Here is a 15,080-nt window from a genome sequence, read left to right as displayed (position 1 = left end):
TGTGCGTTGTTTTCAGCAATGGCAGGAGCGGTGGAACAAATGTGTGTATGCTCTCAAAAAGCCTATTTTGAAGGCGATTAAGTGAGTGTGTGCCTATTTTGTGGTAATAAATAGTTACGACGAAATTTCGGGAACTTTTTGACTGCTCCTCGTACATCTGATGGGATAAGTTTTGACGTTAGATAGTGACATTTCCTCCTGATCCTAATTTATGAGAAACTGTTGTACATTATTGTTATTCTAGTATAACTATACGCTTAAAAAAAAAAAAAAAAAAAAAAAAACTAAATAAGCTTGTACACTACACAGTGGTCACGATTACCTAATTTAATTGCATTGTTCTTGTGTGAACACATGAACAGATATGTTCATCATTTTTAATTATATATTTATTTTTATTTATTTATTTATTTATTTATTTATTTATTTATTTTTTTGTAGCGATGTTCAGAGGTTGATACATCATGGAGCGTTAAGTCCTAACGATACGAGAGAACCTGAAGATATATATGACTCAGTTGTCAGGTTTCTTCCTAATACATCATTTGATGACTGGAATATGCAAAAGTGTGATCTTGAGGAACAACTAAATCAGGTAATTATTGTTTTATTGACATAAGTTGTGTAAGCATGCAGAATGTATATATATATATATATATATATATATATATATATATATATATATATATATATATATATATATATATATATATATATATATAAAACCATTTGGCGTAACGGCCCATTTGTGAGCCTAAGACTGCTCCAGCGCCATCTGCTAGCGACCGGCTGAACTACGTCCAGCCTAGCGGCTAGTATGTGATCAACGCACTGCGACACCCCGTCCTTAACAGGCGCTTCAGGAGCTTTCTAGACCCAGTAGCCGTCACGTGTTATTTTCACGTGAGTAGGGGCCGCGGTGGCTCAGTGGTAGAGCGTTCACCTCTGGTGCTAGGGATCTCCGGTTCAAACCCTGCTCCCGTCAAGTTAACTTTGTGGTGGACAAACACCGTGTGCGTGGGTTTTCTCGGGGTTCTGCCGTTTCCTCCCACTTTCTTCATTCCACCATTTCATTCATTACTCATCATCACCGTCTCCTTTAGCCTAACCGGCATAACCGTGGGACGTAAAACTCAAAAATTTCATTTCATTTCATTTTCACGTGACTCCTCAGTTTGGCTCACGACGCTGGGTGGACGCCGAAAATTGGGAAGCACCGGCCGGGAATCGAACCCGGGACCACGCGGACATGTCAAACGCTCTAACTACTGGACTACGGTGTTCCAATAATAATAATAATAATAATAATAATTATTATTATTATTATAAACAATATATCATTATTCTTGTTCCATATTGTCATATTTTCTCACAAAAATTCGTTATAACATGTGGACCATAATCCGTATTCAATTCAGTAATATTGGATTTATCAAATTGCATACGTAGTTACATGTTACTTTACAGTTAAGTGGATTTTTAATCTGAACTAAGATCAACTTTCAATTGGTATTTTAACTTTCAGGCTGCCGAAGGCACTGGATTGGCATTTATTGTGTTCACTCAAGCAATTGTTGAACTGCCTGGAGCACCTTTCTGGGCTGTTATCTTCTTTCTGATGCTGCTTGCTTTGGGCCTTGGATCACAGATTGGAATTCTGGAGGGAATGCTGTGTACAATTTTTGACATGGAGATTTTCAAGAAATTCCGAAAGGAATATCTCACAGGTTAGTTGACATGTGTATAGTCTGAATGCCTCTAACAGTATGTCTTGATCGCCGAAATCGAATGTGTGAAAATGAAGAAAGTGAGTTGCTAATTTCAGATTCAACTGTAGTTAACAAAAGTTTCAGTATGGATAAAACAAAAAGAAAAAAATCAAGATAGATCAGACATTTTTATCTTTATTTACTTTTAGACTTCCAAATTTTCGTTTGTACGAATAAATATGAGAAGCCGTGAAGCCAGACAAAAATTTAGAGAAATACTAAATACGGAACATAAAAGTTATTTTACAGGCAGTATAAACCAGTGGAGTTTATCAAGTTTCATGCTGCTGTAAGGAAACTCTATAAGGACCTAACAATGAAACACATCTCCTAGAATTAAAGGCAATATAGCTAATACAAAAAATAAACAACCAACTTCAGGGCTATTGCAATATTTAAAATACATTAACTCACATTACATTATGGTAACAAAGAGTTTAATTAAATCCAATAATAATGCAGAAATTAGTCATGGAGTTATTTTCTGTTCAAATAATTTTAAAAATTAAATTAAATTTGTACATAGCTCAAACGAGTCACAATTTAGGATACGTTTTCGGAATGTATGAGGCATCCACACCCTACCAAATTTGAATCTGACAACTCTGAAGCCAGCTCTGTAAAGGAATGTGATGTGGTGTCGCAGAGTTACGCGTATTCCACTCCCATCTTTATTCTACAACGAACTAAGTATAGAAACTGACGCAACAGTCACGTAAAGTCCTTCTTCCAATGGCAGCATCTCGAGAGAAAAAGGAAAAACTATTTCCATAAACGCTAATTTCCCACATCACAAAACTGTACTTAGTTCACTCTGGTTTCAGACTACTCATATGAAATAACGTTTATTTGATTATAGAATTTCAACTATGCAAATGGACAAGGAAATGAATCATAACCAATAATTAATAAATCAATCAATTTGTCCAGGTCTTTTAATAAAGTAATAATTACTAAAGAGACTCCGAAACCTTATTACATCTCTCTGTTTGTGTATTTAAAGGAGTTGGATAACACTAACTCATACCGGAAAACTAAAGTTCTCTTAACTAAGCCCGTAAATTCACCTTCTAAACCGATATTATGCTATACTGTCCTTCAAAGTTAAACAACTTGGTATGAAAATGAATATTACGAGAGAGTTATTATTCTCGAACATCACCCTTTTCCTTTCTCTCCTTTCTTACCTCTACAGTGTCTTTCCGCTCTTCTTCTCGGAGTTTTTCTCCCTAAGATTACATAGTAGCGGAATTCTTTGATTCCCAGGCCATTGGCTTATTTCCTGGTCTCAGTAACAAGATGATATTCTACTCTGTGTATAGCAACAGTTAGAAAAGCTATTTTCAACGAACTTAAAAAGTTCGTTAATGAATTCTCTATGTCTGTGTGTCTATCTGTCTGTTATTTGCGATTTTTTAAATTTTGAGCCCTCTATTCGATAGAGCATAAAAAGGTATCTGAGAAAGTGATGAAATTTTTTGCGTCACTCTTACCGTTCCCGAGATATTAGCAAAAATAATTCCGATTTCGGGAGATTTAAGGAGCCATATCTCGGGAATCATAAGTTATAAAGAGATGATATTTGTGTTGATCAATACCTAAGAGGATGGTGAACATTCTTGTACCAAATAGTAACTGTGGTCACTATCCTACTGGCCACTGGTTGGTACGAAAATGTTTACCAGTAGCCACCAACTACTAGAGGTACCAAAATGTTAACCATCCTCTTAAGTATTGATCAACACCAATATAATCTCTCTATGACTTACCGTTACCGAGATATTGACCAAAAATAGTTTCGATTTCGGGAGATTTAAGGAGCCATATCTCGGAAACCATAAATCATAGAGAAATCATATTGGTGTTGATCAATACCTAAGAGGATGGTGACCATTTTGGTACCAAATGGTAACCAGTGGTCACTGGCCAACTGGCCACCGTTCCCGAGAGATTGTCCAAAATAGTTCGAATTTCGTGAGATGTAAGGAGCCATATCTTGGGAACTGTAAGTCATAGAGAGATAATATTTTGCGAATTTTTCAATTTTGAGCGTATATTTTCATAAAACAACATATGGTAGAAGGTTTTAACAGAACCTTTACAAACAAAACATGTGGAAAATATTGAGTACTCAAGAAAATTATAAATGGATAGATATATTAGAAGAATTATTTAATGAGTATAATAATAAAGTACATAGAACAATTAGCACAAAGCCTGTAGAAGTTAATAAGAAAAATTAATTCTTTTATAGTTTGTTCTGGTTGTTACTTGTGTTTAGTTACGTAGACTTGAGTTTTTTAAAAAAAGTATTTTCGTCACATATGGCTGTTTACCTGTATTGAAATAATTTTCAGTAATTTTTTAATAAATATTTTTTTTTCATTTTATATTTCTCATACATGTACTGTCTCAGTGGAACATATATGTAGTGTAACTAGTTCATTAGAAACTTTGAAAGACAAGCTTTCAAATCTCTTGATTTCCATAATTAACTTTTCTTGCTTCAGGTACTGTGTGTATTATTTGTTTCTTCGTGGGATTGCTGTTTGCATCAGGAGCGGGTGAATATTGGTTAAAATTATTCGACTCTTTCGCTGGAACAATGGGACTCGTATTTGTTGCTCTCTTGGAATCTGTGGCTGTGATGTACGTTTATGGACACAAAAAGTAAGTTAATTGTAGCTTTATATATATATATATAAGAAAAGAAAATAATAAATAAAAATAATGTTAAGGTTTCACATTCTGTTTTCAGAAGCACGGAGTGAATTGTGTGAGTTTTCATGAATGATAGGAAAGATTTATCCAGGATTTCTTTTCGAGAAGTCAAAACAAAACTTTTCCATCAAATACTATTTTAAAACATTGTTTTTAAATTGTCTGTATACTATTATTTACGTACGTCATGTTAACTTTAAAAATGGTTACATTTTTCTCTGTACTACGTACCTGTATTTCTGATCGAAAGCAAGTACCTGTAATTACAAAGTCCTCGAAAGGTTACAAGTGGTTGTATTTTCAGAGCGAAACATAGACATGTGTTTGAATTATTATAAAATGAAAATACATTCTCCGAATTATGTTTACACATCTCACAAATATTTAGTGTTCTCACTGTTAGCCACCCTACTGTTTTATAATCCAGTTCAGCTTACACCCGGTCCCAGCAGATCAGGAGCGATAATGGCAACTGTGATGTTGTGTCGCAGATCCCGAAGGTTCTGAAGTAAGGGTGGTATTGTGATTTTGTTCTTCACAAAATCACGAAAAGGAGTTACATGAGTGATAAATGTGGTAACTATAGTGGCCTTGTCATATACCGAGACACGGACAATACAACGAAATAACAATTGTTTAGGTACACATGGCACTGAGTATCATTGTAGAAGTATAGTGGTGTACTGCCTTAACTATAGCATGAAGTCTGCTGCCTGTTGAGACGAAACTGTAATATATCTAAACATCACATTCCAGTGACTGCTGTCTCAACAAATAGAAAGGGGACATAAACCTATCTGTGAAACATGGCGCACATTGATTTTTTGCGTGTTTCGGGGAGTTCGACTGTAACACGGAAGGAAGTTTTCTAACCCTATGTGCGGATGTTATAGTAATTTACGTGTTCCAAAAGATGAAAGATTGTCTCGTCTCCTAAGATCAACATACTGCTGAAGCTCTTCTGTTATGAGTTGTTACGTGTTAGTACAGAATGCCGAGAGCAGTTCTTGTCACTGGAGATAACAGATATAATTTACGCGGTTTTACTTGTAAACGTTTAGAAAGTTTCTCATATTGTTATGTGTCGGAAGTTGAACTCCCAGCTTCTACTTCACGTTGGACATTTACAATATGATTGTTACAATTATTTTTCAGTGTGTTTTATTTAATGATGTTAAAATACAAGTTTTGTTCAGATATATATCCAAATTGTCTTGAATTTCCATGAATGTTGTACATTATATATACACGAGGCTTGAGTAAAAACTAACGGGACTAGCAACTCTGTCAATAACAAACGTGGAGCAGTGGGGAGCGCAGGGCAACCTTGAACCTTCGAGAAGAGAATGATATAAATAAGTTGCCGCTCTTAGTCGGGTTTACTCTGTGAGCAGCGATTGAAGTGTGAAGTGTGCAATCGTGTTGAAGAAGAATGGCAAATGTGAAAATTGAGCAGCGCATTAACTTGAAATTCCTTGTGAAATCAAAGAAATCATCGAGTGAGTTTATGAAACTGTTGCAGGATGGTATGGTGATAATACGATGTTACGTACGCAAGTGTTTGAGTGGCACAAATGCTTCAGCAAGGGACACGACAATGTTGATAACGATGAAAAACCGGGTCGTCCTGTCACAGCAACAACAGAAGAAAATGTGGCAAAAGTGACTGACATTTTCAGGAAAGATTGCAGGCTCAGTATTTGAATGATAGCAGACATAGTGGGCATCGATAAAGAGTCTGTCCGCGCAATTCTGCATGATTATTTTTACATGTGCAAAGTTTGCGGTAAAATGATACCAAAACGTCTCACACAGGAGCAGAAGAATTTCCAAAAGTACATATGCAGTGACACAATGGAATGTCTGGAAGGAAAACTGGACTTGTTAAGGAAAATCGTCTATGTTGACGAGACGTGAATCTTTCAGTATGATTCTCAAACGAAAAGGCGATCCATGCAATGGAAATCTTCCTCGTTGCCTCGAATGAAAAAAACACGCAAGAGCAAATCGAAAGTGAAGGTCATTATCATTGTGTTATTTGATATCAATGACCTTCTCCTGGGTATCATCAGGTCAGACAGTGAATAAGCAGTATTATCGTCAGGTTTTGGTGAAGCTGCGAGAAAACATGAGACAGAAAAAGCCCCTCCTGTGGAAGAATAATGAATGGATTGTGCATCACAACAATGCTTCTTCGTATACTGCTTTGACCGTTAAGCAGTTTCTGGCAGCTAAGAAGATTTCAGAAAGTGAAATCCGTCGTCAAAGTAACTCATTTTCAGACTGTAAAAAAAGATGAAGCAGAAAACGGCAACAGTACTCAAAATGGTGACACCTGAAGATTTCCACAACTGCTTCCAACAATGAAAATTTCATATGCGAACATGTATAGAAAGGAGAGGGGAGTATGTTGAATCACCTTTAATCTGTAAGTTTGTGACAATAAACCGTACGTTTGGCACGTTTTTTTTCTTTTTAGCCAAACCTCGTATATGAAAGCAACGTTGTTAAAACATTTTGCAGTGTTAAAACTCGATTTGGATTGTGCTTTGTACTATGTAGTAAATTGCTGCAATTTTGAACATTCTTCTATTAAGTGTATTATGTATAAGTTATTTTATACATTTGATTTATATTATTTTATACATTTGATTTATGTCGTAGAACCAAAATTTAATTAAAATATTATAAACGGCAATAGTAGATTACAATGAAATTAGTATTATTATTGTACTGTTTTTAAATTACAGATTCACGGAAGACATTTATAAGATGACGGGTATTAGGCCAGGAATCTACTGGCAAGTAACCTGGAGGTTTATTGGTCCTATTCTAATGGCATCAATTCTTGTTACATCTATTGTATATAGATTCATTAACAAACCCACATACATGGCTTGGGATAGAGAAAAGGTATGTGAATTAATTAGGAAAATATAAGTAACTCCCCTCTGGTATGGTGCACTGTGACACTATAGACAGTTGACTTGGGTTGGATCCGCTCCAATGCTGTTTCAGATGAAAAAAAGTCGTCGGGGAACAATAGTAATGAAGTATTTATTACCCTCTTGCGTTCCAGTGGCATCCATATGGATGTCAAAAAATACTCTGTTGCAAAATACCAGTGACATCCATGTGGATGTCATAAAATACTCCGTTGCAAAATAATAGTGACATCCATGTGGATGTCATAAAATACTCCGTTGCAAAATACCAGTGACATCCATATGGATGTCATAAAATACTCCGTTGCAAAATACCAGTGACATCCATATGGATGTCATAAAATACTCCGTTGCAAAATACCAGTGACATCCATATGGATGTCATAAAATACTCTGTTGCAAAATACCAGTTACATCCATGTGGATGTCAGAAAATACTCCGTTGCAAAATACCAGTGACATCCATGGGGATATCATGAAAACGTATCCTTTATTAAGGGTCGTCTCGTATTAATCCTGGAAGTCATGAATTTTTTGCGGATGCAAGGAATGAGTTAATTCTATTGTTTCTTCTCAGATGACAGCACGTTACTCATTTCTGGTCAGTGTTGCCAACATGAAACAGCATAAAATCCTTTCAGAACATCAAAATTTCCTTTTTCAACCCAGGTGTTCAACAATGTATTTTTCTTTCTAAATTAGTAATGTGAATGCTCTCCTCGCGCATGCATATATGTGTATATGCATGCTTGCACAGTGTTTATTTTTGTGTGGGTATATATATATATATATATGAGTTTCAAAACAACACCGACAACGTTTGAGAGGTGATTCCTGACACCAAGATAAGACAAAAAGTATAGACCAACCTTGCACAAATGATTCCTTTCGGAGTTATAAGGCTGCCGAAAACATGAAAAAATGAACTCTAAACGTCCATAGCTCCAAAACTATGGGATCTACTGTAGTCGCGTTAAGACTTCACTTAGGAAATAGTGGGTGCCCTATCCAAATATCCATGTTTCAAAATCCTGCGGTACTCCCGTAACAATTTTTATAGAGGTAGTTGGTGAGCCCGTGGTCAAACTCCCTCTATAAAAATTGTTGAGTAAGTACTTTAGGATTCTGAAACATGTATTTTTGGATAGTGTACATATTAGTTCCTAAGTGAAATTTTGACCTGACTAGTAGGTCCCATAGTTTTGGAGTTATGGACCTTTAAAGTTCATTTCCTCATGTTTTCGACAGCCTATAACTCCGAAAGGAAGCATTTGTGCACCCAGGTTAGTCTATACTTTTCGTCTTATCGTAGTGTCAGGAATCATCTCGCAAACGTTGCCTGTGTTGTTTTGAAACAACCTATATATATATTGTGTGTGTATGTTTGTGCGAGCTCGTGCGATTGTACAAAAAATAATATTCATTGAATTTTATACAATAAGTCTGCCCTGTATAACGGTCTCTCTAGACAGTCTTTCAACAGTAAATGAAACCTGATATTACAGCACGCACATAGGAAAATGAGCCCGAAACGCAAGCGATTAAACTGAAGCCATTTTTTTATACAGATTTTGTGGAAAAAAATTGTAGAACTGCAATCAGCACTTTTTATCCTTTTGTCAAACACCAACCTATTTACGAAAAAAACACTCAAAGACACGTAACACTTTGATGGGATCCAACTCGGATCGTACTAATTGAACGTTAAGTGAAAGATACGTTAGTGGAGCTTTGAGTTTATAAGCAGAGAACCTCAACAATTCGTATTTTTAAAATATATATAAAATAATAGATACAGTAGTCTTCGTTATAGCTTATTTACTAATCGCAATTGTCATATTTTGCATGGAAATCAGTCGTGTTTAAGTATGACGAGGACCACCGGGTTATTAGTTTCTCGAACCGGAAAATATATACCATTTAGATCACTTTGTTTGTTAAAAAGTTTGATTTACCAAAACTCCTTTATATGTTTACTGTTTATTGGCATGAATATGTGTCCGTCCGTTCGAATTCGAGAGACACAATTCTCCAAAAATTACTTGATAGGCCACCGTCAATTTTGGCCAAGATGTAGAGAGTCAAAAATTAGGAACAGAGTTCGTTGATGGAGATGATTTTCGAACCGGAAGTGGTAGAGACAAACCATTTCCGGTTTAAGCAGAAACGGTAATAGATAGCGAGAAGTGGTGCAATCGAGTACCGTTCCAAGAGTTAATTTCATTAACATCCTTAACTTTCTACTAAAACCGGAAGTGATCGAAATACTACAAAGTGTAGTTTCAGTATTGATCTACATATAGCAAAAAAAGATTAGATAGCGAGAAGATTTTTTTTTTTTTTTTTTTTTTTTTTTTTGAGGGAAGGAAAGAATCGATTTAGCATTCTAAGAATGCATACGATCTTCTGCATTTTCAGGCGTCAGATTTTTACACAGAGAGTATACGAAACTTGACACACTACCAGAAATGTCTAGAGGTTCGTGGTGACCATATCGTAAAATAGCCAAAGTATGTACTTGTATATCAATTACAATAAATTTCTTTTATATCATTTTTTTTTAATATCGGCCTTTTTTGACATGCACCTTCTACAGGGTGATTTTTTTTTTAAATTCACGAATTTCATTTGGGTCTAGACTTTCTAACTGAAGTCCGATTATCATGAGGTTTGTGGCAAATTATCAAGGAAGGATGGGAGATTTATGAGACTATGTTTACTAGTTTAAATTCATCCGGGGTAATATCGACCACGACTCAAGAAAAACAGCAAATATTCCCCAGTGTACTTTACAATTGGAATGACGTTTTGGATTTTTGAAGCGAAATTGCAGAATACAAATTAAATGATAGTGAAAATACAAATTAAGTGTTTAGTAGTAATCCCCATAAGTCACATGTTGAATAGCAATAACCGGTTTCTTGCAATAAACGACGAAGAGATTTCTTGGGCGACCTAAGGAGTCGATAACTGACATCTTTCACAACACTCGCATGCGGGGTCCGATGCTTCCCTGTCCCACTCAAAAGCGATCCTGTCTCTTCCAATTTTTTCATTAGCGACCATATTATGTTCCTGTATGGAGGCAGAATGTGAATCAAATTTGTTTCTAAATGCCCTTTGCGTAGCAACAACAGATTCCCTTCTCCAAAAACTTTAAACAACAAACTCATGTTGCTCCATAGAGTACACAATTCTCACTGTGTCCTGATCATACTCACACAGTAGCACAGAACTGTACAATACAATATTCAATACAATGGCCCAGTTTCCGGTTTCTTATTCACCTTGGCAAGGTGCCATCTAACGAAGAAAACTTAAATATCCACACCTCACCGCATCTCATTCCAATTGTAAAGTACACTGGCGAATATTGGCTGTTTTTCTTATGCGTTTCGATATTACCCCGGATAAATTTAAAACAGTAAACATAGGTACATTAATCTCCCATCCTTTCTCGATCATTTGCCACAAACCGCATGAAAATCGGGCTTCAGTTAGAAATTCTAGACCCAAATGAAATCCATGAGTGTTAAAAAAAAAAAAAATCACCCTGTAGTTGACTAAACAAGTAAAAACATCTTGATAATACTTATTATTATTATTATTATTATTATTATTATTATTATTATTATTATTATTATTATTATTATTATTATTATTATTATTATTATTATTATTTTTATTATTATTATTATTATTATTATTATTATTATTATTATTATATGTCGACAAACCGTTTTTTATTGTTATTCGAGAACAGATTTCTTAAATGCTTTATGTAGAATCTTGCCCTATCTTCATTTGCAAAACGCCAATAATTGCACCCTGTTATTTGATAATACTACAAATAATCAGAGAAATAAATAAATATTGTGTCATTAGAAATATTACGATACATTGGAGTTACTGAATTTTGGCTACATAAGAATTGCTTATTTAGATTTCTTTATCAAATATAGTTTCGAGTTCATTGCAAGTTGTATTTGTTTCTGGTTATATTACCATCACTTGTCTATTGTTTTGTAGGGTCAGACACATGAGGTACCATACCCTGAATGGGTGATGGTTATAGCAGTCCTGATGATTGTAGCAGGAATTTTACCAATTCCTATAGTATTTCTATTGAGGCGGTTCCAGTGTTTGAAGTTCGATGTCAACATTCACCAAGGCGCAATCAGGCGAATAGACACAACGGCTTCCACCAAGGAAATGATGGCAGATGTCGATGTAAGTAGTTTTGAAATAGCTTTCCATATCATCATCATTTTTTTTTTATGATTACCTTTAAATGGTACGGTACTGAATTATTTTTCTTTCAATAATAATGTGATATTGCTGTCGAATTGCAGGTAAAAGTGTTGTTTAAATAAGTAATTTCTTATGTACGCAAACAGTAAGTATAAGTAATAGTTGATGTTAGGAACAATGCCGTGGCCTGGAAAGGGGAGGAGGCGAACGGGGCGACGGGTTCGGGCGCCGAAGTAAGGGGGCGCAAAATTCGGGAGGGAAAAAGAAAAAAATAAGAAAAGAGAAAAAAGAGAGAGGAAAAATTACTTGGAATATTTTAGATCAACAGCTGTGCTCAAAATCAAGGAAAATCATTTTTTTTAACTTTCTTACGCTTCGCGCCAACCATGATGGCGCTTCACAGCTGATCTGTCGACTTCACTCATGTATACGGGGGCACCGTCGTATACTCTCGCCTCGGGCGCTGATTTTCCACGGCACGGCACTGGTTAGGAGTATGCACGAAAACTTTAGAATAATAATAAAATGAGATCAGAATTTAGAAAAGAAATATTACAATTATTTCTATTGCCTTACCTCTTTTCTTATTTCTTGCTTTAATTTTTCAATTATTTAAACCGTATTGTTAATATATGAGTCCAATTTTCACACTATATAAAAATTAGTAAAGTAATATTAGTGTAGTTCGTAGTGCACCTGCGGTCAACATGAATCGCAAAGCAAACATGCTATGTAATCTTTTTTCTTTTGTTTTTCTCTTCTAATATATAGTCTTACAAACGCAGAATCTTGTTTCGCAGAATGCTTTATCAGTATTGCCAAGTTTACCTATTCCTGTTCTGCAGAAGTGTCCTAGCGGCTAAATATCGACGAATAATTCATTTTGAATACCTCCTGTTTCGCATAATCGCGTGAAGAGTGTTAGTAGTATCTCAATATAAGAAATATTTGATGAAAGGAAAAAAAAAACAGTAACAACATAAATCTCAGAAAGAGGTGCGGCTCGCAATATAGTCTTATCACGCAAGTTCAATCACGATATACTGCAACAAGAACAACATATATATATATATATATATATATATATATGTATGAAAAAAAGAAACATTTGAATGGAACAATAACGTCATGAACATTAAATAAGCGTAGATACAAGTGCAACTCTTAATATCGACCTGTCTTCAATGCATTATATTTTCAACTACCCAAATTAATGCAATGAGATACTGCAGTGAAGTAAGCAATAAGGCCAACCTCACCAGACCTAAATCTGTTCTTAAGAACCCGAATACGACTGTTTAAATGCCTCCACAATCTTCTCCGCAAAGTTAAATTGCCTGCTTCCAGTAGCCGCATTAGTAATAGTTATACCAAAAGGAATTTAATGAGATAGGTAAGCTGGTTACTGCTTCTTATATGAGCCGTTTTAACGTTTGGCTAACCAATGGGGAGTAGAAACAGCTCTCTAATTGACTGCCTCACAGTCAATCACGTAGCATAACCAAAAAATACCAAAATCAGACCATTTTATGAAATTCCACTTCCCTCTCCGGCAATTCCCTTTCATTTTACGATGTGCTGGTTTACCAGTCATTTTGACTTTCGCAATAATTTATCAATTAATTTGTTCGCTACTTGCAATTTGTATATGTGATTACGGTGGAATCAGTTTCTCAACACGTAATACAAATATCAGCGTACTTCCGGTACCGGTCAGATTTTCCAGAAACCTATGTGAAAAATAAAATCTCTCATTCTGTGAAACAGGAGCACATGCATTGAGTTATTTTTCTGTTCTTTGAAGTATGGCAACACTGAGCGTGAAAATCCAGTTTGAACCGTTTCTGCAAAACAGGAGCACACGCTTAGAAACATCTGTACGTAATATAACGAAGTACAAGGGCGGGGTGACAAGTGATAAGCCTATCTATTAAAAGAAAAAAAAAAGTTCTAGGATTATTGAACACAGACTTCTATATGTATATAGCGAACTAGAATAACTTGATTGTTGGATCGATTAGAATTATAGCTAAATATACCGGAACAAACTGCCACTTAACCAAATCAGCTCTTGCAAGTATAGTGTTGTGCTAGTTTATAACAATTCCTTCAATTTCTACATCTCAGATATCAAGTCATTGCTGTCAAGATACGATTTCTCAGTTATAATATACCCTTAAATAAAACGTATTTATATTGATTTTTACATCACTTCTAAAATAATAGTAGAGATTTGATCATTCAGTTTAAAAATGTCCCAGCAATTGTTATTTCTTTCTTTTTTTTTTTATGACGATAAGATATGCAATACAGAGAGCACTAAGTTTGGTGAATATAGTGGATTGATCGATAAATCCAGATAATAATCTTTCAATGTCTGCAGGACAATTTGTGAAGTGTGTTCAGGAATTTTAGGACTTCTATGAAACGATAGCATGTCACAATAGTTGAATAATTTTGCATAATTTACATTTGTGGTAATGTCATTGTTCTGCAGAAAGAAAGAAAGAGAAATCCTCAGTGTAGGAAACATTTGTTATTACCTCTACGAATGGAATCCTCATATTGAATTTCTTTGGGAGGGGTAAACACTTGATGTTCTCACTGATTTCATTTGCCGCTATGTTTCACATTTGCAACCCACCGTTTCCACTCTTGGATGTGTATGACAGTTCTCCGTGTCCTCGAGCGTCGGTCAACAGCGATCTTTTGGTTGATGACAGTCATTGTGTTGTGACATTACCGTTGTATGTGAAAATAGGACTGAATTTCAAGATTGAAGGAGAGCAGAAGGAAAGGTGGGACAAGTAAAAAATGAATATCAGAGCCAGTCTAGACGAGAATGCCAATGGATAAAACATGTATTTCAACGATACAAGAGAATTTAGTAAATAAATAGGAACAATCTTGTTATTCTCCAACCATCGTGGTGAAAAGAAAATTGTAGGAAAAACTAAAGCGAATGAATAAGGCATGTAAATCAATTAAACTTATTATAAATCTTTCTTCATAAGCTCATCACTTGTCAGTTCGCTCTAATAATTATTAGTAAATATATTAAAAATAGTTTAAGTAAAGTAAGTGTGTTTCGAGAAAATTTGAGTGAGTAAAAAATGGTGTATCAAAGTGACAATAGCTTATATATTAGCACACTATTCCATGAATAAACTAGTCTATCCAATTGCGTATTAACTTGTGTTCCCTTCCTCTTCTGTTGAACCCATTCTGTGAAACTGTTTACATTAAAAGTGATTACAAAGAAGAAAATATATTCATGATAGAAACTGTTTTATTTTCTTAGCACTGTGTTTATATCTTATTGGTGGAGAATTAACCAACTTTTTTTTCTTTCTTTCTTTGCTTCTCTCAAATCTTTATTAGTAGCTTTTAAACC

The 15,080-nt window shown here is 35.0% G+C and overlaps 1 protein-coding gene across 2 annotated transcripts in view; it reads left to right on the top strand.

Annotated features, from left to right (window-relative positions):
• The window catches only part of LOC145671174 (sodium-dependent neutral amino acid transporter B(0)AT3), a 235,153-nt gene that overhangs the window by 202,491 nt on the left and 17,582 nt on the right, over positions 1 to 15,080 (top strand). For both annotated transcript variants that reach the window (XR_014128460.1, XM_081740020.1), the window contains exons 6-10: positions 442 to 595; positions 1,526 to 1,727; positions 4,280 to 4,439; positions 7,241 to 7,403; positions 11,465 to 11,665. Coding sequence is in view for 1 of the 2 variants with exons in the window: in XM_081740020.1 (XP_081596146.1) it covers positions 442 to 595; positions 1,526 to 1,727; positions 4,280 to 4,439; positions 7,241 to 7,403; positions 11,465 to 11,665 (880 nt within the window). In the remaining variant the exon portion in view is untranslated. The remainder of the gene's footprint in view (positions 1 to 441; positions 596 to 1,525; positions 1,728 to 4,279; positions 4,440 to 7,240; positions 7,404 to 11,464; positions 11,666 to 15,080) is intronic.

Source organism: Thermobia domestica, chromosome 2, assembly GCF_964235325.1.
Source record: "Thermobia domestica chromosome 2, izTheDome1.hap1.1, whole genome shotgun sequence".
Classification (NCBI taxonomy): domain Eukaryota; kingdom Metazoa; phylum Arthropoda; class Insecta; order Zygentoma; family Lepismatidae; genus Thermobia; species Thermobia domestica.
This window is presented reverse-complemented; position numbering and strand designations above follow the sequence as displayed.